Consider the following 26093-nt stretch of genomic DNA (forward strand, 5'->3'; position numbering starts at 1 on the left):
ACACACCATTCCTCCCACCATGCAGCTTGGGAATGGCTCAGTTGTTACAAAAGCAGTCCTGGCTGCACCTGCCAGCACTTCTGCTACAGGCATTGCAAGAAACTCAGTTACTGCTCTGGGCGTGTGCCTGCATCCTCTCCTCGGTAATCCCTGGTACAGTCACAGTATTTCAGCTCCCACGTGCAGGATATCCTGGAAGGTTCTTGCAAAGGTGAGGTACCCTGTATTCTGTCAGTTCTTCCAGCCACAGAGCAATAGGGAAGAATATCCTGGCCCAAGCACATGAAGGATGCAAGGGGCACCAGGACAGGGACCCAGGCGTTGAAGTTGCCAGACTTGTTGCATGCAGTGTGTGACTGCCTGCAGTCTCTCCTGGCCTTGCCAGCAGCTCTACTTGTTTCTAGTCAGGGTTGACAGAGCATGGAGCCCTTCATCTTACTGGTGTGGCTGGTGTTTGTCTGTGAGCTAGTGTGTGGCTGCTGCCCCAGTCCCTGCAAGGCCAGCCCTTAGTGCAGATGTAGAGATGAGGTAAAAGGGAGCCAGTGTCCCATCACCGGGGACAGGCAGCCCCTCACCCCCAGCCCAAGCTGTGCTGTCACTGCCTCGTCCCTTTCCTGGCCAGCACTGGGTGGCAGTGGGAGGTGGGGATGCTGCTGCTGGCAGCAGGCTGGGAGCCAGCCCTGGGCTGCCCGGCGCTGCAGGCACGCTGCCGGTTTTGGGAGCGGTGAGCCCTGTGGGGAACTGGCTGCTGTGGCTCATCCCAGCCCTGCAGGGGACAGAGCTGCTGTTGCAGGGACAGCAGGGAGACTGGCAAGCTGGCTGGAGGCAGCGAGGCTGCTATGGTTAACCAGTGCTACCCCCTGACAGAGAGCAGTACACCCAGCTGCCTGATCCCTGCCCAGCCCTTGCTGGGACTAAATGATAGTATAGCAGTGTCAGTCCCAGCACTGTCTAGCCAAGCCTGGTGGCAGCTGTCCCAGCACCAATCGTCCTTGCACTGGTGCCACTGTTCCAGCACCAGTACTGACTCAGCTGGTACTGCCCAGCACCAGTTGTCCTGGCATTTTACTGCCCAGGCACCAGCTTGGCCCAGTACAAGCTGGCCTAGCCCCAGCAGAGGGAAAGCAGCAGCAGCATGGATCAGGAAAGAGTTGGTCCTCGTTCCTGGATTTGCTCAGTGAGCATCTGTTTAGGAGTGTGAGCAAAATGCTTCTTCCTCAGCTGCAGAAGCAGCACCTACACCTTGGCCACCTGTGACCAGGTACTAACCTGCTCCTTCCTTTGGCACACTCCACTCCTCCTTACTGGAGCACCACAGCCCCTTGGAAAACTTCCCTCTTTTCCTATCAAACACAGTGCTGCAGCAGTTGCTCATCTGAGCAAGAGGAAGAGGACATAGCTGAGCTGAACAGGATAGGTGTAGCCAGCTGGCCATGGACCAGAGCTGTCAGTGCATGACCCCAACGTGGCTGAGAATGGGTCTCCTGGCACTTGGGCCATCTCAGAGCTGTGGTCAGCCAGGCATTGCTGTCCTGTCTTCAGAGCAGCCACACAAGTTTGGATCCCACTCCCACCATCTGGCAGAAATAAAGCACACATCCATGTCAAACATAATATATTTATAGCAAAAATAGGCTTTTTCTGTAGCTTCCATACACAAGGTTTTCTCCCCGTACATTTACGCAGTAAACAGGTCGACTGAAGCAGTGTGTGCTGGCTGACTCGACAGCTGCCCTTGCTTCAGGCTCCCACTTACAACGGGTGGCTTCATTCCCCTTTTGTGGCTGCTCTCTGGAGCCTGTGCTGGTGCCCTTGTACCTCTTCAGCCAGGGGTTGTGGCACAGGCAGGGAGCAGCCCAGGGAGATGGGGGGAATGATGGTGCAGTTCCTGCCCCCCAGGCAGAGGGCAAGGCTGGTGGACAGGCTGCCTCTGTTGAAATGGGGCAGTCCCAGGAGTGCCCCCAACCCACATTCAAGGAGAAGCTTCCTGTAGCTTACCTGTGCTGACCACAGGCTCCTCCACCATGCTGTTAAGCAAGTGACTGGGCACAGGACCTCAGCCCTCTCATGGTGGTAAGAAGATACAAACCACATTAACTCAAACACATTAACAAACCTCCCTTGTTCCTCCTGCCCCTCTGCTGATGGGAAGCAGAGGAGGGGCTTAGGACTGCCAAAGTCCCCTGCAGAAACCTCCAGTGCCTGCACACTGTCAAAGACCTTCTCACCCCGCTGTCAGAGAAAGCAAAGCATGAGGATGCTCTGCCAGCAAGAGCTTCACAGTTTGGAATTCGCTGGGTCATCTCTTGTCCATCCCAGAAGGGTTTGGCACGTAGACCTAAAGGACACGACATGTAGGCAGCAAGTGCATCCCCTTGCTGTCCTGGGCTGGGGAAGGGCCCTTGCTAGGAGCCAGTGCTTCTTGCTGCCTAACCCTGCAACTCAGAACATTGCAACACACCCACAAGCTGCCTGCACTGTTCCCAAATGAGACACCACCCCGACGAGGACAGGTGCCCAAGGGTGGCTTTGCAAGCAGAGCAGCCACTGCAGCACAGGGAAGGAAGCCAGTTCTCCCCTCTGCCCTCCCTGCACCACTGAGGCTCCCACAGCACCCAGGCAAGGAGCATCCCTCTAATCTGGCCCCAATCCCCTCCCACTTCCCTCTCCCCCCATGTTTTTGGCAGTCCTCCTTGGACATGTTCAAGTCTCCAGCATCTCAGCAGCACGGACTTGCCTCACAGTTTGGTAATTGCACGTAACAGGGCCACTCAGTGACCCCCACAAGGCGGGGGGGGAACCAACAAAAAGGAACAAGACAGTCAAGTAAACTAAATCAAGAAATCCCTCGCTGTCGGTCCCAGCATGACGGGTCCCGCACGAGTTCAGGGAGAGAGGAGGCTGCCCGGCCCTGCCGCAGCGCAGCTCCCACCATCTAGGAGATCATGTACTGGGTGATGGCCTGCAACGCGTACAGCAGCTCTGCCTGCATCCGGGCTTCCAGGATGAGCAGGTTCACGTGCACCTGGGGGAACAGCAAGAGAGGCTCAGGCAGCTGAAGTGTGCTGTGCTCAGCGGAGCAAGCAACTGTCCACCTGGGCGAGTGAGTCTTTTGTCAGCAAAATGCCACCAATTTTTCCAGCTCAGGCAGCTCCCCTTTCCTTCTCCTCCCAGTCCTGTAGGCTGTGGCTGCTTCCCAGAGCTGCGTGCCAGGGAGTCCCCTGCATACTTGGCACCAGCATTCCAGGCTGGCAGCAAGAGAGTCCCTGACACCCACAGCAGCCGCTCCTGTGAGTTACAGCTCGACAGAGGGTTCACCAGAAAGCACTCACCACCTCATGACCTTGGAGATGCCTGTGCTGCAGGTGCCCCTTGGGCTCATCACAGTGGGCAGCCCCATGCCACACTAAGCCCAACTCCTTACAAAGAGCCAGTTTCCATTCCCCTTCTCCTGCCTCAGACTGGTTTGGTGGCTCAAAGATCTCCCATACACCCCCCAAGCACCCCAGATTGCAGCCCCTGCCCACTCCCAGCTCCACCGCAGCCAGTCAGAGCCAGGGGCCGGCTATCCCACCTTTTCACTGTGCTTGAACTGCTTCCAGAACCTGTCAAACATTTCTGAGTTTGTCTTCTCTGGGTAGCAGGTTACAGTTTTAATGTAAACTTTGAGCATTCGCTCCAGGAGCTGATTCACTTCTGCATAGTCATAATCATCGTACCTGTGGGGAGCACAGGGGCGAGTCACAGCCAGCACCTTGCCTGTGGTCTGCCTGGGGCATGGCATAGCCACAGGGCAGGGGGACACATGGCAACAGCCACCAGGCACTGAAACCCTGTCCCCAAAGCTCCCCTGCCCTGGCCAGAGCAGCTCAGTATTTCTTCCCTGCCTGTCCCAACATCCAGGCAGGTGATTCACCTCTGTCCCTTCTCCATGCTCATCTGCATGACAGACCGAATGCCCCCCTACCCTCCCACCTGGGTCAGCTCAGTTTTCTCCCCTGGACCATGAGGTTGGCTTCCCTACCTAATGCCAAACATGCAGTGGATGTAGTTCCAGATGCCCCGCTTGAAAACAGAGGGTTCACAGCCCTGCCGCTTGGCCATGGCACTGCTTTGCAGACCATCCACCATCCTAAACTTCTCATCCAGGAGATGCCCAATGTCAGAGTAGAGCCGGTTGACCAGTGAGAAGCCATGGTCTTCCCAGGAGTAATCCTGTTGAGCACAGGAAGAGGATTTTGCAACAGCAAAAAGGAGCTTGGAGCATGTTCCCAGGAAGAAGGGTTGGTGCCTCAAGAAGCAGCAGAATTCAGTGAATATGCTCTGGGAGTGGCTTTGCCCAAACCACAGCATCCCTTGTCAGGCAGCTTTTGAATGATTTTGACCCTTGCCTCCATGAGGGCCACGTGAAAAAAATCATCAACCCTTGGGGACAGAAGTCACCTCCCTCTTCCCAACCCTAGTGGGGCAGGAACAGTCTGCATGGGCAACTCTGCAACTATTTACTGCCCATGAGGAAGAGAGAGGAGAGGAGTGGAGAGGCAGCAGCTTGGGCTGCTGCCCACCAAGAGAGCAGGAGCCTTACCTGGACTCTGAATACCTGCGTCTGATCCTCGTCACGCCGGGCAAAGTCCTGGTAGCCAAAGTCAGGGTCCTGCATGTAGCATGCAAGGTTGGTAGCGCCGGTGACTTCCCCGTCAGTATCTGCAAAAGGGGAGAGCCCTGCAGACAGGTCAGAGCACTGCTCAGCTGCCCTGTTCCCAGCCACATCAGGCATCAAAAGCCAGCCCTTGCTGTGCCCCAGCATGCATTCCATGAGGCCCTCTGAACCACACATCATGGAAAATGTAAGGCATGGAGGAGCAACAAACACCCAGGTGTGCCATATGAACTCCCACCCTGCACACCCTCTGCTCTCTGCCCCTCACCTTCCTCTCGGTCCTGCTGCAGCAGCCTCATCTCGTCCCTGCCCTCAGTCTCCACATGGATCCGCTGCATGCGTTCCCGGAGGGAATCCAGCTCCATGCAGGAGTCCAGGGACTGCACAGACACAGGCTTGGGGGTGAGGGCAGTGGTCCCAGCGACATCCCCCCATCCCCTGCAGACCCACCCTCGGGGGACTCACCCGCTTGCGGTTGATGCGCAGCAGCTCCTGGCTGCAGCTGTTGCCAGCGGTGGCCTCACAGAAGCACTGGTTCCCAAGTGACAATGGCTTCAGTGAGCCTGGACCACCCAGCCCCTCATCCTGCTCACAGCCACAGCCGAAGACAAAGCTGGCGAGCGCATGGCAGTGTGCCAGGAGGACGACAGCGTGCACCAGCTCCGCCAGCGACCAGCTCCACTCACTGATCTTCAGCAGCTTCTGCAGAACATGGACAGACCAGCAATGTGACACAGGCAGGTGGGCAGGGTGCTGGCAGCCCCTGTGGATGCTGCTGTCCCCACTGCCATCCTGGTCCCTGGCTGATAGCCCTTCCCAGTACCTCAATGTGCTCCTTGGTGATGAGCCATGGCCGGTGTGCCAGGATTTTGTTGATCTCGTTGAGGTTGCGGAGTTTGGGGGGGATGAATTCGAGGCCGCGCAGCCACTGGGGGTCACCCCCTGCCCGCAGGAACTGCAGCACATGCAGGTTCACCAGGTACCGGCACTGGTGCCGGGCGGCTGCCTGCAAGAGCAGCACATCAGCATCCATGCACTGCCCCAGAAGGACAGGCATCCACGCCCACCTCTCACTCAGCCTCCAGGACATCATGATTTTGGCCCCTGATGAGAAGCCTAGGGCATAGGCTGTCTGTTGGAGGCTGAGGAGAGCCTCACAGGGCTGAGCAGAGCCCCCTGTCCCCTCTGGCAGCTCCCAGCAGGGCTCACCATGATGGCGATGTAGTGCCGGCAGTCAAAGGGCAGTGGGCCATCCATGTGCATCAGGTAGTGCTGCGTCTTGAGGAAGCTGTCGAGGTACTGTGGGTGGTAGCCCATCTGCTGGGTCACCGCCTCCAGCCGCCCCCGGCTCGCCAGCACCTTCACAAAGAGGAACTGGGGGCAGTCAGGGTCGCTGCTGGACATCTTCACTACCTGCAAGAAACACGCTCTGCTTAGCTCTCCCCAGAACAGCCCCCGCTGCAGCAGTACGCCCCAGCCAAGCCTGGGCTCTGCAAGGGGCAGAGATCCCCTCTTCCAGCTTGGTGCTGCTACAGGGGTAGTCTTGGCTATTAGGCAGAGCACTGCTAAGTGCCACAGGTAGCGGGAGGACAGGTAGCAAGACACACAAGTTGGTCTCTGTCTGGGAGAAGGCATTGCGTGGTGAGAGGAAGCAAAGGGCAAACTAGGAATGATGTTTCTTGTAGCGGTGCAAGGCCGGATCAGGAGAAACATGACACAAAATACATTCCAGAATGGAGCAGCCCATCTGCCTTACCGCCAGCATGAAGCCCTCCTGCCCAGTACCAAGATGGGAGAGAGCTGTGGAGACAGCAGAGGGGCTCCCAGGCTCCTTTCCTGGCAAGCCAAGAGGCAAACCATGTCCTGGTACCTTCCATGTGATCAGGAGCACACAGAATAGCTCCCCACATGTTGCAGACAGCATGGCAGTCAGTCCTGCAGCACAGGGCACAGCTGTTACTGGGTGTACCCACCGGAGAAAACACAGATGGGCAACTCAGCAAGAGGGGCCCACACACCCCCAGCAATGCCCACCCCAGCCTTGCACCAGGGCCCCAGTCGAGCACAGCTCCAGCCCCTCCCAAGAGGGTGGTGGGAACAGAGGGCAGGGATGTTGGAAAGGTGCCCAGGCAGCTGCTGTGCTCCAACAACTGTGTTGCCACAATTCCCACCCGACAGCAGGGTCTGCACCTGCAGCCTGCCCACCCTAAGGTATGGGTACAGCAGGTGCTAACCCTTGTCACACAGAAAGTCACAGCTCCTGCTCACATGTGGGTGCACAGGCAGCATCCTTGGGTACAAAGGATGCATCTCTTCTCCCAGGCTTGAACTGAAATCTCTCCTGGGAAATTCTGGCCCTGCTGACACCACTGTGTTGTTCCTTCCACCTGTCTCTCCAGTGCAGTCATCCAAAGGCTGGTGACTGGAGCATGGCAACAATGGTGGCATAGCAGAAAACCAGGAGCACTTCTGCAAACTACTAAAGCCACAGGATGCATGGCAGAGCACCCCAGGGTGAGGGGGAGACAGAGCAGGGATGAGCTGTGTGGCAGCACAGAGCAGATTCACCCACACAGCCAGTGCAGGAAGCAGCTCTGGCTACTTTCCACAGTCCTGCACTTCTGGTGGAAACACCATCGCTTGGGTGTCAAGAGATTTACTTGATGACATTTGGAGTGTCTTCTTCACTTCCTCTGGTAAAAGAGGTCCACAAAACCCCAAAACTCAAATTAAAATGGAAAGAGGTGAAAAGCACCAGCTTCTCTGTTCCACCGGAGAAGATGAAAGACAGAAGTGATCTGCAAAAGCCCCCTACAAAGTCCCTCTGCCTGGGGAAATGAGGTGCCCTGAGGACACCCAAAGGGCTACAGCCACTGGTATTCTCCTCTTGGTGGGCTGAGGTGGAGGTGCCAGGGGCCCTTCTGCTCCCTCTGGGGAAAGGTGGTCCCCAGTAAGGAGCTGTGCAACCAGCCCATGGCTCAGCCTTTGGTGCTGCCAGCTCTCCTCACTCTGCTTGTCCAGGTGATGATGGAGCAAGCAACCAGGCAGAAACCAGGCAGGTATGTCTTGGAAGGAGAGGATTAAGGGGGGATGAAGGTGCAGAACAGCCACCTTCTTGGCTCTAGCCCCTGGCCAGGCTATCCTGCCCACTCCCAAAAGCACCCGCTCAGCCCAGGAAGTCTCCTACCGGCACCACCTGCCACATTCCCTCAGTTCTGCCTCTCCAACCTCTCGCATTGCCCCCAGTGCCACCTTCCTCACCCTCCTCGGCCACAGCCCTTCTCCTCCTCCCCTGCATCCACTCGCACTCCCGGGCTGTGGGAGCATCGCCTCCCTCCCCAGGGGAATTTTAGTGTGTCCGAGCCCCTTGAACTCTAACAGGCACCTCGACTGCGTACCCACCACCAACCTCGCCCCCTCCCCGCCCGGCGGAGCCGCCGGGGAAACGGTGCCCCGGCGCTCCCGGCCGGCAGCCGTGAGCACATAAAGAAGGCAGGAGGCCGAAGGAGCCCGAACAGCGCCGGGATGCGCGGGAGAGGGGCCGGCGGACCCCGCCGCTCTCCCCGCCCGGCCAGGGCTCCATCCCTTCGCCCGGCGAGACCGCTGCTCCGTCGGTACCGGTGGCTCCTCCGGTAACGCTCGCTGGAGACGGTGCCGCGGCGGCACCTCTCGCCCAGCCCCTGTGCCCGGGTTTTCGAGAGGAGGGGGGCAGTACGAGTGCCCGCGGCAGGGGCCCCTACGGCGGTGCCGGCGGCCGGTACCCGGGGCCGGTACCCGGGGCCCCATTGTGCGGGCGGCGGCGGCGGCAGCGCCCCCGGTGAGCGGCGCGGGCAGTGCAGGCGGAGAGAGAAAAACAAGTTTGATTGGCAGTGATGGAGCCACGGCGCCTCCCGCATCCCGCACAAAGGGGACGGGGACGGCGCCGCCGCACCGGGACCGGCACCAGCACCGGGACCAGGACCGGGACCAAGACCAAGCCGCCGGGCGCGGCATCGTGAGAGCGCAGCCTCGGCGGCCCCGCGCACCGCCAGCGGGCAGCGGGAAATGTCCCGGCCTGCTGGTGCCGCAGCCGTGCCGGCCCGGTGGCGGCGAGCAGGGCGAAGCCCGGTGCTCCGATACGGGCTCCAGTGGTGGCGGCGGGGCGGGTCCTACCTGCCCCGGTAGCCGTTGGCATCGGCTTCCTCGGGGGTGCTCCACGCTCTGGGGACACACGATCATGGTGAGCCCGTGCCGTGCCGTGCCGTGCCGTGCCGTGCCGTGCGAAGCCGAGCGCAGTCCCGATGCCCGGTGCCGGTGCCCCCGCCCGGTGCGGCCGCCGGCAGCGCAGAGCCGGCACCGCGGCAGGCACGGGGGGCGGGCCCGCCTGCGCCAATCGCCGCCGCCAGGGGGCGGCCGCCGCCGTCCCACGTGGGCAGGGCCGGAAAGTTACCGGAGCCAGGCTGGGAGGCCCCGCCCACCGCGGGCAGGGGCGGGGCCTGGCGTGCCCCCGCCGCTGGGGGGCGCTGCCGCCTCTCCCGGGCACCGCGGGGCGCTGAGGGGAGCCGGGCCGGGCATCCGCGTCCTGGGCCCGGCCGTGCCAGCGCCCGGCCGTGCCAGGGCCCGGCTGTGCCAGGGCCAGGCTGTGCCAGCGCCCGGCTGTGCCAGGGCCAAGCTGTGCCAGCGCCCGGCTGTGCCAGCGCCCGACTGTCCGAGGGCCCGGCTGTGCCAGGGCCAAGCTGTGCCAGGGCCAAGCTGTGCCAGGGCCCGGCTGTCCGAGGGCCCGGCTGTGCCAGGGCCAGGCTGTGCCAGGGCCCGGCTGTCCGAGGGCCCGGCTGTGCCAGCACCCGGCTGTGCCAGGGCCAGGCTGTGCCAGGGCCAGGCCGTGCCAGCGCCCGGCTGTCCGAGGGCCCGGCTGTGCCAGGGCCAGGCTGTGCCAGCGCCCGGCTGTCCGAGGGCCCGGCTGTGCCAGCACCCGGCTGTGCCAGGGCCAGGCTGTGCCAGGGCCCAGCTGTGCCAGCGCCCGACTGTCCGAGGGCCAGGCTGTCCGAGGGCCCGGCTGTGCCAGGGGCCGGCTGTGCCAGGGCCAAGCTGTACCGGCACCCGACTGTCCGAGGGCCAGGCTGTGCCAGCGCCCGGCTATCCGAGGGCCAGGCTGTCTCAGGGCCCGGCTGTGCCAGGGCCCGGCTGTGCCAGGGCCAGGCTGTCTCAGGGCCAGGCTGTGCCAGGGCCAGGCTGTGCCAGGGCCAGGCTGTCTCAGGGCCAGGCTGTCTCAGGGCCTGGCTGTGCCAGGGCCAGGCTGTCTCATGGTCCGGCTGTCTGAGGGCCAGGCTGTCTCAGGGCCCAGCTGAGGGTCCCACTCTTCTCCCAAGCAAGCAGCGATAGGATGGGAGGGTGTGGACTTTTGTCCCTCTGCCAGGGGAGGTTGAGGTTGGACATCAGGAGGAATTTCTTTCCGGAAAGGGTGATTAGACATTGGATTAGACTGTCCAGGTAGGTGGTGGAGTCACTGTCCCTGGAGGTGTTTAAGGAAAGATTGGAGGTGGCATTCAGTGCCGTGGTCTGGTTGACATGGTGGTGTTCAGAGGTTGGACTCAATGATCTCCAATGTCTTCTCCAACATAATTGAATTTGGGATTCTGTAAGGGCAGCTGCAGAGTGCTGCAGTCAGTGTTGCCCAGAAAGGTCTGGTCATCTGCAGGGACAGCAGCAGTGGCTGGGGGCTGCAGATGGCTCTAGAAGTGATTGGAGAGCCCAGAGCAGAGCCCACTGCCCAGCGAGGTCGTAGCACATGGCCCCAGTGCACAGGGAGCCCTGTGAGACAGCCAGGAGGGGACTCATCCGTGTGCTTGATGTTGATTGATGAACATGCTGCCTCTGTGAGCCTGGGACAGTGGGGCTGGCCCCTGCCTCACCATGTGTGAGAGGTCAGAGGTGTTCAGGAGTTGGAGCTCCACTGGTACTTTCCCCAGACCCTGCAGGACTAGCCTGGGCAAACCCCTGGTGGGCAGAGCTTTATTGCCACTGGGGACACAGGCGAAGGAGCAGCGAGGCCTTGGGGGAACTGCCAGGATGACACAGTGGCTTGCTGTTTGAGCCAGCACAGGCAGGACACAGGAACAACCACAAAACCATGGATGAAAGGCAAAGAGGAAATTTATTACCTCACCAACTGGAGGATCCCCCAAGCAGCACCCAGGCAGAGGCACACAAGCAGGGATGCAGGCACTGTGGATCTTGTTCCACCCTAGAGGATCACCGAACCTGCTGTTTTTGCTTGTTTATCAAGGAATTGTGTAGTTGTGGTTTACCACTGTGATTTGATCTTTCCCACAGCAGGGCAGGAATTTCAAGCATGTTAAATAAGGTGCCACTAAGTCTATCACAGGCCTGTGTTATCTAAACACAGAACTTCTACTTACTGAGCACACAAAACTAAACAACGATGAGTATGTTATATGTGTTTTTCTACATCAGCTGCAAGGCACTTGAGCGTGTTTGCAATCTTCCTTGCCTATCTTCCATTATTTTTCCACACTTTGCCTCCCTGGGACTCCTTATCCCCTGTGTCCCCATCAGTTGGCCAGTGGCCCCTGCCTGCTCAGCTGCAGCTGCCCATTCAGCAGGACACATCCCTGGGTGGGCTTGTGGGCACCTTGGAGCAGGAAAGGGGACTTGGCAGGAAGCAAGACTGGCAATGCACGGCATTTGGCAGAGGCGTGGCAGGAGCAGGGAGCAGGGCCTGTGGAGCGGTAAGGTTTGGGCAGCAAAGCTGTGGAGCAGGGAGGTGCAGGGCTGCAGGAGTGTGTCACACTCTCCCGTAGCTCTTCTGGTAGGGGCTGTGCTCGCTGGGGGCAGCTGGGGGCCCAGGCATTGGAGGTGGTGCGTGGTTGCTGCTGTCCCAGAGGGGCTCATGGCTGTCCTTGGGTGGCAGCTCAGTCACATAGCAGATGTTCTCACTGTAGTTGGGCTTGAAGCTCTCCACGACATCTTTGGGGACTCCAGCCCATTCCTCCAGGGAGCAGAGCAGGGTGAGAGGAGCTGCCACACAGCCCAGCCCCAACCCCACGCAGCAGGGGTGAACCCAGGGAAGGGCTGTGTGCACCACCTTACCTGGAAGTTGCCGTTGTGGGTGATGAACAGCTCATCAAAATTTTTGCTGGGGTTGGGAATTCGGGGCATCAGGATGACCCATACCCTGTGCAGGAGAGGTGTGTCAGAGGGGAAGAGTCCCAGTGCCGCTGCCCCCAATCAGCTCCCCACACTCACCTTTCTATGCGCATCAGGAGGATGACCAGGACCAGCAGGAGCAGGCAGGAGGCAATGGGGACCAAGATCGTGTGGATCTTGAACCAGTGCAGCTGTTCCTCCACCGTGCCTGGAAAAAGCCGGGGTGACACTGACCCCTAGACAGCACACCCCCACAGCAGTGGGGTGGGCCTGCAGGCGGCCCTTCGTGGGTGGCCACGGCATTGCTCACGGCAGGGCTCAGCTGGGAACAGAGGATGGACAAGGGGCCTGTCCCCAACTCCTGCCATCCTATCACCATAACTAGCTGGTGACCCTGTCCTGGCTCAGCCGTGCCATCCAGTGGTAAGAAGCCCCTGGCAAAAGTCAGCAGATCCCACTGGTGGGGTGTGTTTTGCTTCCAGAAGTACAAAGGATGCTGCTGCCTGCACCCCACATGCCCGGATGGGTCTTGCACCTGAGCTGCTGCCTCAGGTCATTCTCTACTTGCTTGGCCATCCCTCACCTGCTGAGCCCTGCCATGCTCCAGTCCATCCTATCCCACTGCAGCCCTCAGAACATACCCTTGCTGGTGGACTTGCTGCCCCAGAAGACAGGAGCGCTCCACTCACTCCAGAACTGGGTGCTGCCACAATATTTGTTGATCTTGCTGCGCACATAGAAGGTGTAGTACTTCTCATAGTCCACGCTGGGCAAGGAGAAGACATCTCCATTCACTGAGAGCTCCTGCAAAGACATGAGCCACGTGCTGCTGGCTGGGACCACCTTGGAGGCTGGTGCACAGGTCACCCCCAGGCACAGCCACAAGAATGCTGTGCCCAGGGCTCTCACCGTCCAGCTGGTGTCCTTGTTGCTCTTGTACTTGACAGCATGCTCCAGGCACCTGGCTTTGGGGTATGGGGTGGCCCAGGTCAGCTGCAGCTGATTGTTGCTCATGTTGCGGATGGTCAGGTTGACAGGCGCCTCTGGTTTCACTGCAAGGGACAGATGACACCCAGTGAAGGCTGGCCCCATGCACCAGTGGCCCTGCCGCCAGCTGGGAGCTGATAGGGCAGCTCTGAGGACCCACAGCCCTGCAGAGGAGAGGGGGTTCCCCCCACCAGTCTGTACCCAGGTCCTGCAGCAACATGCGCTTGCTGGGGATCTCCAGGGTTTTGCCGCCAATGCTGGCATTGATGAAAACATGGAAAGACTGGAACTGGATGAGCTCGTTCTGCTTGAAGTAGCAGCCGACCCTGACACCATGGTCCTGCAGGTAATGCTTGCACTCCACCTTGTCAGATGCGTTCTTGTACCTGTGTCACAGTAGGTTACCAGGACTCCCCAAAGCCTTGCATGCCCCAGCCCTCACTGGGACCCTCTCCCCAGCACATCCCATCCTGCTTGCCCTGGAGACAGAGCCAGCCCCACCCTGGGCTCAGGGTGGAGGAGCAGCCTGATGCCAGGACCAGCAATGCTGGCAGTAGCCCCCCTGTGCAAGGACCCACCACTGGACATCCTCCTGTAGGACTGGCCATGGGGCAGAGGCACCTACCGGTAGTAGAGGGAGTAGTTGACGCTGAGTGTCTCTCTGCTTCCCCACATGCAGGTCATGTACTCCTCGTTGAAGAGGACACACTCCACCCCTGCAAGCAACAGACACTGCTGGGCATTGTAGTGGTGGGTGGCTGTGCCAGGGCCCAGGGGTGCACCGGAGACACATGGCACATGCCAGGTCCCTGCATATCCCTATGAGCCTCCCTCCACACGAACTGAACAAAGTCATCAGCCAGCACTGCAGGAGAAAGCCCCAGCTGAGCTTTCCCGGGTTGTAATGTAACACAACGGAGCAAAGGGCTGTTTCCACACATGGAGATGGAGGACATCTTCCAGCCAGTGCAGGAGGTCCAGGGATACAGAGGGGCTGCATTTCCACAGAAAGCTGTTGTTTTACTGACAGCCAGCCAAGGAGTGGGTTTTTTCTCAGAAAACAGATGCTGGAATGAGTGCCAGCTGGAAAGAGAAGCCTCTGTCTCCCATCCCCTTCCTGTGCGCAGCACTACCAAGGTGACCAGGAAGGAAAAGGCAGCTGGAGCAGATCCACTGACCACGCTGGCCAGCACCCACACATAGCACGGACTGAGAGGATCTGCCAGTAGTGATGGGGCAGGGGTGCTGCAGGACTAGTAGCCAGGGGGCTGGTGGGGTCAGAAATGCTCCAGCACTTCAGTGGGAGAAAGGACACCCCCCAGTAGGGCTCCCTGGTACAGCCTGACCCTCCTGGCAGCCCCACTGCGAGGGCCCGTATAGGTGCCGCAGGTCCTGGGGCACACTGGGGGGTTGCAGGGTCCCTGGAGTGTGCCACAACAGTGCGCCAGCCCACGCAGCCCCACATCCTGTCCTCCTCGCCCGCCATCACTGGGGAGCTCCATCCCCCAGCCCCCACCCGCAAAAGGGGCCCGTGGCCTTCCCATGTGCTTCCTTACCTGGATGGCTTTGGGCAGCAGCAGGACAGAGACCTGGCCCACAGAGGAGAAGGAGGAGAGGCACGAGGAAGGTGCCAGGAACCGCCATGGGGGCGCCTGAGCAGGGACGCGTGCGAACAGCCTCACGCAGGGCTGCTGGCTTCCGCACCACACTGCTTCCTGCTCCACAGCACTGCCTGAACCGGGGGCCCACCCTACGTGCTGTCCCATGGGCCGCCTTACAGGGACCACAGCTCGCTCCAGTGGGGCCCTGTGGCTCATCCCAGTGGGGCCCCGTGGCTCATCCCACTGGCATCCCACAGCTCATCCCACTGGGACCCCATGGCTCATCCCAGTGGGATTCCATGGCTCATCCCACTAGGATCCCACAGCTAACCCACTGGGACACCACAGCTCATCCCACTGGCACCCCATGGCTCATCCCACCGGGACTGCATCACCCTTCCTGCTCAGGTCCCCCGCCTCACGCCTTTTGGACCCCCCCAGTTCATCCTGTCGTGTTCCCATGGCTCACACTGCCGTGCTGTAGGGATCACCGCCACTGGGCTGCCCCAGGAGCATGGCTGGGATGGGGATCCCAACGCCCAGCCCGCCTGGATCCCTGAGAGCATCATTGGGAGGCACGGAGGCAGTTGGAGGTGGCGGCTACAGGGAAAGAGTCGCAGCGGGGCTGTGTGTGTGTGACAGTACGGCCGGTGTCCGCGGGGGCTGGTGTCGGTGCGGTGATGGCCGCACCGGGGGTGTTGGTGGCCGGGGTCCCGGGGGTGCCCCGGTGTCGGGGCCAGCCGGGGCTGGGGGCGACTGTGGTGGCGGGTGCGTCACGTGACCCTGACAGGACACGCCACTGGCGCGGTGCCTCCGCCGGGGGTCGCGCGCGCGCCCTTCGGGCTGCCCCGTCCCTCTTCGACACTTTCCGTCTTCGCTCGGCGTGGGCTCGGGCTCTCTCGGCACTGCTCGGGACTCTCCTGCGGCGCTCAGGTCTTTTTGTCCTCCCTCGTCCCTGCTTCGGGGACTCTCGAGCCTCTCCGTCCATTCTCGGATATCTCCGGCTGCGCTCGGTGCTCTTCACCTTTCCTCGGTCCAGCCTCTGCAGAGCTCGGGTCTCTCCGTCAATTTTCGGCACTCTTCGGCAACACTCGGGCCTCTCCGGCGACTCTCGGGACTCTCCGTTCTCCTTCGGACCGGCTTCGGCGGCGCCCAGCTGCCCCGGCGCAGCGCGCAGCGCGCAGGCGCGGGCGGCCCCGGCGGCCCTTGTTGTGGCCCGGCCGCCCCGCCATGGCGGCCTTCGGCGTCCTCAGCTACGAGCACCGCCCGCTCAAGCGCCCGCGCCTCGGCCCGCCCGACGTGTACCCGCAGGACCCCAAGCAGAAGGAGGTGCGGGGGCCGGGCGTGTTGGGGGGACCCGGGGTGCAAGACCGCCGTGCCGGGATCGGAGCTGAGGAAGCGCCGGGTTAGCGGCGCGGGGGTCGGGAGCTGGGCTAGGGAGCCCCGTCCCGCCGGGTCCCCCGAGGTTGAGGGGCGCTGGCCGGGCCGGGGGAGTCGCGGTCGCGGTGTCCCAGCGCTGCCCTGGGCGGCGCCTGGCAGCGACGGCTGGGGGAGGTCGGGGGAGCAGCCGGGCCTCGCCTCCTTCAGCCCCCGCGGCGGGGACGGAGCTGCGGCGGTGGGCGCGGAGGGGCCGTGCCGGGCCCTGCTGACCGTCCTTCCCCCGCAGGATGAGCTGACTGCGCTGAATGTCAAGCAAGGCTTCAATAACCAGCCGGCGGTCTCTGGGGACGAGCACGGCAGTGCCAAAAATGTCAATTTCAACCCGGCGAAGGTGAGAGGCGTCCCGACAGTCGAGGGGCGGGTTTGGCAGAGCAGGCTGCTGGATCCTGGACAGTCCTGGGTCTCGTTCCTTCCCTGTGTCGAGAACTAGATCTTTCCCTTTTGTATGGGTGTTTTTAAGACTTGACCCTCCGTTTCTGTAGAATCAAAGTTCTGCATTCGTTTAGAGCTGTGTCCCACCTCTGAGAGAGCAGGTTCTTCTCTTGCTGAGTGCATTTTAGGGTCAGGTGTGTGTCTGCAGCCTTCGTTTAGCCAGCATCTAGGACTCCTTATGTTCTGCAATTAAGGAAGAAGGCTATGATACTAGGAGAGGGAAGCTTCTTATTGGTTTGGTTACATGATGGCCATGGTAGAAGAAAAGTACGATTTCTTGAAACATCTGGAAGTTTTAAAATGGGTGTTATATAACAGGCTTCAACTCCATTTTTCCAGTGTCTGAAATCAAGATGCTGACTTCCTGACAAAACAACTAGTAATGACCTGGGTTGGAAGGCAATCAATAAGCACAGGATATTTGTTTTCTTTGGCTGACTTCTTTCTGAGGAGCCTTCTGTCTGGTTTGACAAGTATTTGTAAAGAGTTGTGTCCATCTCAGCTTGAGTCCCTGCTTGGTTATTGTATGAGTTATCTAAAAGTATTCATCTCTGCAAGTACAACAAGGAGTTATTGGCAGTTCTTTGTGTTTCAAAAGTTGATACTGGTGAGACTTCTAGTAGGAAAGGTAAATGAGACTTTAAGTACACTGAACAGGTCTTGACCTTTGAAATTTAATTAATCCTTTTTTTTTCTTCTTCTTCTCCAGATCAGCTCAAATTTTAGCAGTATTATTGCAGAAAAGCTGCGGTGCAACACCCTGCCTGACACGGGGAGACGGAAACCCCAGGTCAATCAGAAGGATAACTTTTGGCTGGTGACAGCACGTTCTCAGAGTGCCATAAACAACTGGTTCACAGATCTGGCTGGAACTAAGCCCCTCACTCATCTTGCTAAGAAGGTATGTTACAGGAGAGGCAGCCTGGCAGGGCAGAGAGTTTAATCTCTGTTTGTTTCTGGAGGTTTTCTGAAGGTTTTTACTGTTTGGAGAAGTTTCTTGTCTATACATCTTGTGAAGCTTTCAGCTTGAAGAGTGGATGTAGGATTTGTAGTGCCCTGACTATAGTCATCCACACTTAGAGAACTGGTCTCATGTCTGTTCTTTGGAGGTGTGTTCAGCTTTGCCTTCTGGCTTGTACAACATGACTGATTTATTTTAAAGTTCCTTTGTTTTTCAGAAGAGCTGCCACTGTTGCATTTGGTCTGTTGTTTAGATTAGGACATTTCTGTTGCGGAGGGTTTTTCAAGTCCTCAAAAGTCATAGTGAGAATTACTGAAAATAATCACCTAAATGACTTCCCAGACTTCTGTTTCAGTGAGGTGTTCCTGCTTTTTGGCAGAGGAGAGTACGTGTGCTAACACTTGGTCTTGGCCAGGCCTACAGTATTTTTATGCCCTGGAGTCTAGGGGTAGGTATTTCCCTATAACTGTGAATTCTGTAGGGTATGAAAGAAGGGTCTTACTCTGGCATTTTATCAGGCCTGATAGCAAGGGAGATAACTCTCTCTCAGGGGAGGCCTACAAACAAGGTACTCGGGAATCTGGTATGCATTGTGGAAAAACATAACTTCCAGTTGCGAAATGGTCTGAGTCACTCCTGGGGGGAAAATAAAGCAATCCGATTTTCCCAGAATCTGATTCTTTATAAACTTAGTCCTTCTTTGCGCTGTCAGTTTCCTGAGGTCATGGTGAAGGCTTGAACCTTTCAGGGTTTTCCCCTGTTTTTTTGCAATGAGCTGCATCAATTTTCATGGACACAGATGTGAAAGAGCGACGGTCAGTAGCCAAGTGGCCTGACTTTGTGGCCACTTGGAAATTGGCCTCAGTTGGGAAGAATGTAGGAAACATAACAGGTCAATGAACTGTCAGTAGTTCAGGGATTTGAAGATACCTGCCAAATGGGCCTGTTTTTGTGAATTTTTTTTCATTCCTCTGTGAAAACACGCATACTTTTGCTCTCCAGAGTATTGTGTGGAAATGAGCCCCACAGCTGTACCTTTTCCTTCAATGTGTTATTGCTTCCTGGTTTATAGTCCTGCAGTCTGATGATTTCCTCCTATGTTGTCCTTGCATTTTGAATCTTGGGCTAATAAATTCCTTCCTACTATGGTACTCAGTTCTCTGTCTCTCACAGTCTTCTGTTAGGTATTCATGATATTCTGAGACTTCTGTAACCACTCTGGTTTTGTATACAAAATGAAACATCTTGTCTTCACTTTTTATGTCAGATACTTCGTTACTGAGTCAGTCCTTAGTCTGTATCTTTCATAGTTCTTTATGTGCTCTCTGGAGGATAAGCTCCAAGATGTTTGCAGGATTCAGGGTGTGGATTTAGAGTGATATAATTTCATTTTCTGTCTTCTTTCACTTTGTTTTGTTTCTGTTTATACTGAAATGCAGCTCTGGTACTGTTGCTTTCTGACCACAGGTGAATTTTGGTAGCTGGTTTTTTGAGGTAGAGGTGCTGTGTTGCTCTGTGCCCTTTTGACATTCTCCACGCCTACAGCAGGTATAGCTGCTTTAGCTGCTTCAGTTCCTATTCTAAGTGCTTGGTTCAGTTCTCCCTCTCAATTCTGTTACAGGTGCCCATCTTTAGCAAGAAGGAAGAAGTCTTTGGTTATTTGGCAAAATACACTGTTCCAGTAATGAGAGCAGCATGGCTTATCAAAATGACTTGTGCCTATTATGCTGCCATCACGGAAACGAAGGTGAAAAAGCGTCATGTCATTGATCCCTTCATTGGTAAGCACTCTGTGTGAAGCACTGGGTTTGTCCATCATAGATGTTTCCTTCTTAGCCTGCTCTTGATTAGTAAGAGGTAGCCTGGAAATCCATACAAACTTGTTTCCTGCTGATAAATCCTTGGGTTCTGACATGCGTAACTGTCTGAACAACAGGCCCACCTGTGAGAGTGTACTGAAAATTAAATCTTAGTGGCCATAAATACTTTCTGGGAGCCTTACTTTTCTTTCTCCCTATTAAGTTCTGCTGAGCTCCTTTGCTGCCTAACCTATTTTTTTTCTTACCATACAAAGACTGTAAATTTACAATTTAGTGATGACTGATTAGCTACTTTCCAAGTGAGTATGTACATTTCCCAGAGAATTTTGGTATGTTGCTTCCTGTCTGTGTTTCCAGTTTCATTAAGCATTACTAGATCCAACATCCTTTGCATCCTGGCCTGCTCCAGATTGCTGTGGTCTAGGAGAGTTCCCTGGCTGTGTTTTCATTTCTTTGGGTTTCCACCTGTGCACCATCCTGGTTCTTTCCTGCTCCTGGTTGCCACAGTGCTCACTGCTAACCTGTTTTCTCCAGAATGGACGCAGATCATCACCAAGTACCTGTCAGAGCAGCTGCAGAAAATTGCAGAGTTCTACAGACAGTTGCCAGGGCAAGGCTGTGGTTCACCATCAGGACCAATGCCCCAAGAGGTGGAACAGGCTTTGAAGCAGTGGGACTACAATGAGAAACTGGCTATGTTCATGTTCCAGGTGAGGGACTGGCAGAGGCTGCTGGGTGGGTGCATAGCAGAGGAGGGTGAGAGGAGTGGATGCCAAAGGATTTATTTCTGCAAAATACTGTCTTTCTGTGAACAGACCACTAGAACTATATGCAGTTTTGAACTCAGTAATAGGACAGGGGTAGCACAGAACTGTGAAAACTTCCAGAGTTATTTCCACTGTTGGAAAGCAAGCTGCTGCTGCTCTGTCTTATCTAAGTGGAGGTTACTTCAACTTCTGTCCATTTGGTCTGCTTTTGTCTGTGTGCAGGATGGCATGCTGGACAGGCATGAATTCCTGACATGGGTCCTAGAGTGCTTTGAGAAGATACGGTCAGGAGAAGATGAATTTCTGAAAATGCTCCTTCCTTTGCTGCTGCGGGTGAGAAGAAAGGCACTCTGCTTGCTTTAGGAGAGTGCTTTGGCTGTCCCCTTCCTATTGCCTAAGTGATTAATGAGTTATTTTGCACCAGTAACCCTAAGGATTGTCCCTCTGAGCATCCTTCTTAGCTCTTGCAAGGATGTCCTTCTAGTCCTGCTCTCTTCTGGTTTTTATTTTCCTTTACCCTTTTTTCCTGCACTGGACTTGGTAATCCTTGCCCATGTCACAGCTGTGATAGTTCTACTGATTGTGCACCAGTACATGGAAACTGCTTTTTTCTTTCTTTCTGTTACAACAGATTCTAGGCACACCTTTGAAGCTCTGGGAAGGCTGGGTGCGGGTACATTTTTATATGTGAAGTCATTGCCAGAGAGCGTTTCAAGGGTTTTTCTGATTCTGAGTAGCCAGTGGGTGATCCATGATGCTAAGGAGCTCTCTGTAAAAAGGGGCTGCCTCTTCAAGGCAGTGTCACACACTGTAGTACTTTGGGAAGGTCAGGTTTTTTTTCTTGTGTTTCTTGTGACAAGGATGTTTTCCCCTCCTTCCATCTTCCCTTGCAGTACTCTGGAGAGTTTGTGCAGTCTGCATACCTGTCCAGACGTCTGGCCTACTTCTGCACCCGCAGGCTTGCTATGCAGCTGGATGGTGCTGGTGGGCACCCGCCACACATCCTATCTGCCCAGACAGGGAATGCTCTTCCTTCAACTCCCACCCCTCAGCCAGCTGCAGGGAATCCTCCTCCCAGCCCCTTCAGCGACTTATTACTGTGCCCCCAGCACCGGCCAGTGGTGTATGGGCTCAGCTGCATCCTTCAGGTAGGTTTAAGTGATGGTGATTCTGGGGTCAACAGGGACAATTTACACTGTGTGCCATCACCGAAAAATCATTACAGTCTGAGTCAGCAGCTTCCTAAGTATCAAACCATCCTTGCTGATGTGTTACAGAGCTTGTGTCAGACATCAGTGCTGTTGCAGTGCCCTTGACTGACTTGCATAACAAAAATGGGCTGGAATAGAGCATTTTGCTCTACTCGCAGGTGCCTTGCATGGCTGGGAAAGCTTTACAAAAGAAGGGATGGGAAAGAAAGGGTTGTTTCCCATTGTGTATTTCCATAGCAGGTTGTCATCCAGGAAGGGAAATTATGCCAGAAATGAAAGAGCTTTGTAATTTTGGCCACTCTTAAAAACAACCATTCCCGCATCAGGAAAAAAGTTCCCACAGAAAAAGAGAAAAAACCCACAACTGAACAGCACACACAAGAAACAGCCCCTCCCACTTTATGGAAGAATTTAGTGGTTTAGGAGTGGCAGCAGGCTTTGAAAAGGAACTACTCTAAACTCATATTCTTTATAGGTGGGATTGATTAAACCTTACATTGCAGTAAAAGGGCAAGGTTGCCAAAGCCTTATTGATAGATGTTTGAAGAACAGGTGCTGTTGTGACACTGTGGGATTCAGTCCTTGCTGTCCTTGTGTCAGAAAAAGATAGGCAAGTTCTGTTCAGTTTGTGCATTCGTTCATGATTGTGTTTTTCTCCTTTAAGAGGAGAGTGACTAGGTCAGATGGGTCCATGCAGAAGGAGTGGAGATAGTTCCTTCCAGGGGAGAAAAGACTTGTTAAAGCAGAGAAGGTTCCAGGCAGTGCAGGATGGAGCAGGAGTTGGAGAGGAAGAGAGCACAAAGTTTGGGTACCTGCTGCTCAAGAGAGAAACTTGAGATGAAGGAGCCCTGACAGGATCCAGAAGCAGCCAGCCAGCTCTCAGAGGAAAAGAGATAAAGAAAATTGCTGTAGTACAGTTGGCTAGAAGTAAGGACCTTCTGCAAGAGTTAGAGAGCAATGTAGGGTTATAAATAACCCCTTTGCATTCTTACTAAGTCTTTGGCTTTGTTTGCTTTCTGTTGAAGTTTGAAGGGTTTTTATTTCTATTTTCTATGTGATAAAACATGTCTTTAATGTAAAAATTGTGTTTGAAGAGCTTACTCTAGAGAAAACAGATGAGTATATACACCTCAGAGGTTTGGCTGATTTGGAGTTCGAGCACAACCTGCTTAGAAAGTTAACGTTGGTTAATGATGGTCTGATCTTTAGTATGTCTCAGTGGAAACAGCTGCATTTCTAAGAGTGCACATAATTAACCTGTGTTGAAATGTTCTCAAGATAAGCAGATTCCTTAGTTTGAGTGTCTAAAGCAGCTTTGTGAGCCAGAAGGCATAGGGGAATATTATAGGAATTGTTCAGTGATGTTTTGTCTGTGTTTATGTGAGTGTACAAGATCATAAAAGAATGAGAATGCATATAGCATGGTATTGTTATTATAATAATCACACTTGTGATTGTCAAACAGTATGGTATAATTAGTTTGGGTCTGTTACCTCCTATTTCTCAGACTTTACTCTTAATGAGAGTTGTAAGTCAATAATGTAAACACTGGTTCTGGACCATGAGGGTTGGATTGTGCATTGGAGCATTGGACCATGATCCAAAGGGTCTTTCAGAGCTTAGAACAAAGAAAACCCCATCCAAATAGTAAATATGTTGTATACAGGATAATGAATGCTTGGGCAATAGGATAAAGTACTGGTTAGTTCTGTAGAAAGTCATGTAACTTAATGTTTTGACCTTAATTTGCTCAGTGATCCTGACTTTTCTATCTGTTGCAGAGTATAATTTTGTGTTGCCCGAGTGCCCTTGTGTGGCATTATTCCTTGACTGATAGCAGGATAAAGACTGGCTCTCCATTGGACCACCTGCCTATAGCCCCATCCAACTTGCCCATGCCAGGGGGGAATTCAGCCTTTACACAGCAGGTAAGCAGCCTTCAGAAAAGGGAGCTCTTGTGGTTTGGGATTACAGCTGTTAGCTCTTTCAGAATTTTCTTTTCATGTTGTGTGATAAGCAGATCTGGAGGTGCTGTCTCACTCCTAAGGAATTAAGTGCTCTCATTCTGCTATAAGCCAAACAGTCATGTCCTTGGAAGATGGGCAAAATCTAACCTTAAGTATAATTGCTGTCAATGTCTCTGTTTTCTAATAATTTTGTTCACAGGACTTCTAAGGCATCCTTTTGTATGTTTACACAAGTCTATTGTTTCTAGGTTCGGGCAAAGCTGCGTGAAATTGAGCAGCAGATTAAGGAACGTGGCCAGGCTGTGGAGGTTCGCTGGTCATTTGACAAGTGCCAAGAAACCACAGCAGGTAACTTGCTGTAGGCTAAAGTTTCTCTCCCCCTGATCCATGTGCTACTCTGACAAAATCCCTGTCTGGCTATTCTTTTTGATTTTTTCCTATTTACTACTGTTCGTATTTACTGTCAGCAGTAAGACATGGCTCTTTTTCTTTCCAGTGCAAAATCTTATAAGGATCCATTTCTCCAGTTATAGAGGGAGTTTCTGTTACTGGAAGCTGGAATATGTACCAGGGAACTATACTCTTGTCTACGTGCCATGTTCTGATGCTTTCCCCTAAAGTCTGCTGTTTGCCACAGTGAAAGTCAGGATATTAAGATGGGTGGACCCTTGCCTGACTGGTACAGATTTCCTTGGGCAATGAGCCCAAGCAATGAGCTCACAGAAACTTCTCATAGAATCATAGATAGTTTGGGTTGGAAGGGACCTTAAAAATGAAGTAGTCTCAATTTCCCTGCTATGGGCAGGGACACCTTCCCCTAGATCTGGTTGCTGAGGGCCTATCCAGTCTGGCCTTGAACACTTCCAGGAATGGAGCATCCACAATTTCTCTGGGCAACCTGTCCCACTGCTTCACCACCCTCAGAGGGGAGAATTTCTTCCTAAAATCCAGTCTCAGTCTATCCTCTTTTAATATAAAACCATTCTCCTTTATTCTGTCCTTGTAAAAAGTTTCTCTCAAGCTTTCTTGTAAGCCCTCTTTAGTGTGAAAGGCAACAGTTAGGTCACCCTTTTCTTCAGGCTGAGCAATCCCAAGTCTTCCAGCCTTTCCTCCTAGGAGAGGCGTTGCATCCCTCTAATCAGCTTGATGGCCTCCTCTGGACTCACTCCAACAGGTCCATGTCCTTCCTGTGCTGGGGACCCCAGAGCTGGAGGCAGCACTGCAGGTGGGGTCTCACCAGGGTGGAGCAGAGGGGCAGAATCCCCTCCCTCCCCTGCTGCCCACAGGGCTTTTGCTGCAGCCCAGGACACACTTGGCTTTCTGGGCTGTGAGTGCACATGGCTGGCTCATGTCCAGCCTCTCCTCCACCAGCACCCCCAAGTCCTTCTCTGCAGGGCTGCTCTCCAGCTGTTCATCCCCCATCCTGGATTGATACTGGGGTTGCCCTGCCCCAGGTGCAGCACCTTGTACTTGGCCTTGTTGAACCTCGTGGGATTCCCATGGGCCACTGCTCAAGCTTGTCCAGGTCCCTCTGGACGTCATCCATCCATCAGGAGTATCAACCAAACCACTCAGCTTGGTGTCATCTACAGACTTGCTGAGGGTGCACTTGATCTTTGTCTGTGTCACCACTCATCACTGATGTCCTTTGGGACTCTGAGCCTTTGACCACTACCCTCTGGATGTGACTGTCCAACCAGTTTCTCATACACTGAACAGTCCAGTGTGCCTGGTGCTGTGTAGGCCCTCCCATTGCCAGAAAACCTCAGTATTTTCGCAGTGACACCAGCCATGGAGCCATGTGTTAATAGACTGGGCCCATCTGTTTCTTCCAATGTCATTGCCTGCACCTGGAAGGATAGAAGAGAAAGTAACCTGTGTTCCAGAATCCCTTGCTTATGGTCGGTCCCAAGGTCCAGAAGTCCCTTTTGATTATCTCTGGACTACACTTGCGACTTCATCTCCTTCTGTGTGGGAGACCAGTAACTGGTACAGTCTGAGGGCTGTACCAGGCTAGGAAGTTTCATGATTTCATGTCCATTACTTGGGCCCCAGGAATGCATCAGACTTTACCCTTAGAGAAGGGTGCATCTGGCGTTTGGATAAAGGGCCCAAACACTCTGTTCCTCTTAGAAGAGAGTCACCTACAGCTCCATCTTTTTTTTCCTTGTGGAACTGGTCTTGATATGAGGTGTAGGCCTTTCTAACCTTGGCTGACCTTGGCAACACATCTATTGTTGCTCTAGAGTCTGTTGTACCAGGTGCCAAATACACATTTCTCTTCTCTGTTCTCTTCTAGGTTTCACTATTGGCCGTGTCTTGCATACCTTAGAAGTTCTGGACAGTCACAGCTTTGAAAGATCTGACTTCAGCAACTCTTTGGATTCCTTGTATAACAGGATATTTGGGCTGGGTCCGACCAAAGACAGTCATGAGGTGCTCTGGGACTTTGCTGCTGGGCCCTGGTCTTGGATGTGGCTGTGTTCTTGTTTATATCCCACTTGTTACTGTCCTGTGTCTGCAGAGAGCTGACTAGGTAGTGGCCTTTGGCCAAGAGACATGATCTCCATTGGAAAGGATTTCATGCAGCCTTGTTAGGGAAGTACTAAAATGAGAAGGGGGATTCTGTGCTCTAGAAAGTCCAACAAATACGTGTAAGCTTGAGAAAGTTCACTGATGAAAGATATCAGTCTGCATACCAGATTGGTGCTAAGGACTTGTTGTGTCAGTACTAGCCTGGTCACATTTTGGGCTGGCTGCTTATTCTTGGGAGCTCACAGTTCAGGTTCCTCTTAGCCTGGGAGGTGATGTATTTATGATGTGTAGGGCCACAGTGCATCCACTGCTGCATTGGTTCCTGGAAGTGAGCTGCAGGACTGGCTGTTTGTGTACTTTGTATGAGGGTGTCGAGAAGTTGTGTTGTACTTAGTGCTGTGATTAGCACTCTATAGATGTGCTGCTGGAAGAGAGATGATTTTCTGGAGCAGAGTCAGTCTGGAGATTTGTCAGGGGCTGTGGAACTCATGTTGCAAAATGGAGTCAAAGCAGGAGGGCTCTAGCTTGACATCTGTCCTCCATGTTAGGAGGAGGGGAACGTAGTA

General features: G+C 54.9%; 3 protein-coding genes across 8 annotated transcripts in view; 1 reads left to right on the top strand and 2 right to left on the bottom strand.

Moving 5' to 3' along the window:
- Nucleotides 1-1598: 1598 nt before the first annotated feature.
- On the bottom strand, nucleotides 1599-9012 carry LOC138110520 (sestrin-3-like). Of its 4 annotated transcripts, none has more exons than XM_069015522.1 (9): nucleotides 8813-9012; nucleotides 5870-6073; nucleotides 5484-5666; nucleotides 5126-5362; nucleotides 4929-5040; nucleotides 4586-4704; nucleotides 4025-4215; nucleotides 3575-3719; nucleotides 1599-3025 (listed from the first exon to the last, which is right to left on the bottom strand). In XM_069015522.1, exons 1-9 carry the CDS (start codon nucleotides 8876-8878, stop codon nucleotides 2936-2938), a joined length of 1347 nt encoding a protein of 448 aa, XP_068871623.1. In that variant the 5' UTR covers nucleotides 8879-9012; the 3' UTR covers nucleotides 1599-2935. The 4 variants fall into 4 exon arrangements, with proteins under 4 accessions (XP_068871623.1, XP_068871622.1, XP_068871620.1 ...); XM_069015521.1 differs by having other exon boundaries at nucleotides 4586-4722; XM_069015519.1 differs by lacking the exon at nucleotides 8813-9012 and having other exon boundaries at nucleotides 5870-8697.
- A 1767-nt stretch (nucleotides 9013-10779) lies between these two features.
- Nucleotides 10780-14508, bottom strand: IL2RG (interleukin 2 receptor subunit gamma). Its single transcript, XM_069015523.1, has 8 exons — nucleotides 14350-14508; nucleotides 13419-13509; nucleotides 12995-13179; nucleotides 12716-12858; nucleotides 12448-12610; nucleotides 11906-12014; nucleotides 11750-11834; nucleotides 10780-11648 (listed from the first exon to the last, which is right to left on the bottom strand). Exons 1-8 carry the CDS (start codon nucleotides 14435-14437, stop codon nucleotides 11445-11447), a joined length of 1068 nt encoding a protein of 355 aa, XP_068871624.1. The 5' UTR covers nucleotides 14438-14508; the 3' UTR covers nucleotides 10780-11444.
- A 1060-nt stretch (nucleotides 14509-15568) lies between these two features.
- The window catches only part of MED12 (mediator complex subunit 12), a 36140-nt gene continuing 25615 nt past the window's right edge, over nucleotides 15569-26093 (top strand). For 2 of the 3 annotated variants that reach the window (XM_069015525.1, XM_069015526.1), the window contains exons 1-10: nucleotides 15569-15723; nucleotides 16061-16165; nucleotides 16976-17167; nucleotides 18849-19008; nucleotides 19582-19757; nucleotides 20037-20147; nucleotides 20708-20962; nucleotides 22807-22953; nucleotides 23241-23340; nucleotides 25292-25428. In XM_069015525.1, the coding sequence (XP_068871626.1) occupies nucleotides 15625-15723; nucleotides 16061-16165; nucleotides 16976-17167; nucleotides 18849-19008; nucleotides 19582-19757; nucleotides 20037-20147; nucleotides 20708-20962; nucleotides 22807-22953; nucleotides 23241-23340; nucleotides 25292-25428 (1482 nt within the window). In that variant the 5' untranslated portion in view covers nucleotides 15569-15624. The remainder of the gene's footprint in view (nucleotides 15724-16060; nucleotides 16166-16975; nucleotides 17168-18848; nucleotides 19009-19581; nucleotides 19758-20036; nucleotides 20148-20707; nucleotides 20963-22806; nucleotides 22954-23240; nucleotides 23341-25291; nucleotides 25429-26093) is intronic. The other variant, XM_069015524.1, reaches the window with a different exon arrangement.

This window comes from Aphelocoma coerulescens, chromosome 4A, assembly GCF_041296385.1.
Source record: "Aphelocoma coerulescens isolate FSJ_1873_10779 chromosome 4A, UR_Acoe_1.0, whole genome shotgun sequence".
Classification (NCBI taxonomy): domain Eukaryota; kingdom Metazoa; phylum Chordata; class Aves; order Passeriformes; family Corvidae; genus Aphelocoma; species Aphelocoma coerulescens.

What these genes read in the sequence shown, in the direction of transcription:
- LOC138110520 (XM_069015518.1), bottom strand. Translation starts at nt 6,373, where the DNA reads ATGTTTCTCCTGATCCGGCCTTGCACCGCTACAAGAAACATCATTCCT. An exon ending in GGCACTACATCGCCATCATG is followed by an intron (nt 5,667 to 5,869) that starts GTGAGCCCTGCT and finishes CTGCTCTTGCAG; the next exon opens with GCAGCCGCCCGGCACCAGTG. An exon ending in GCAGCAGGACCGAGAGGAAG is followed by an intron (nt 4,723 to 4,928) that starts GTGAGGGGCAGA and finishes ACCTGTCTGCAG; the next exon opens with GGCTCTCCCCTTTTGCAGAT.
- IL2RG (XM_069015523.1), bottom strand. Translation starts at nt 14,437, where the DNA reads ATGGCGGTTCCTGGCACCTTCCTCGTGCCTCTCCTCCTTCTCCTCTGT. An exon ending in CAGCAAGTCCACCAGCAAGG is followed by an intron (nt 12,015 to 12,447) that starts GTATGTTCTGAG and finishes GGCTTTTTCCAG; the next exon opens with GCACGGTGGAGGAACAGCTG. An exon ending in CCCACAACGGCAACTTCCAG is followed by an intron (nt 11,649 to 11,749) that starts GTAAGGTGGTGC and finishes TGCTCCCTGGAG; the next exon opens with GAATGGGCTGGAGTCCCCAA.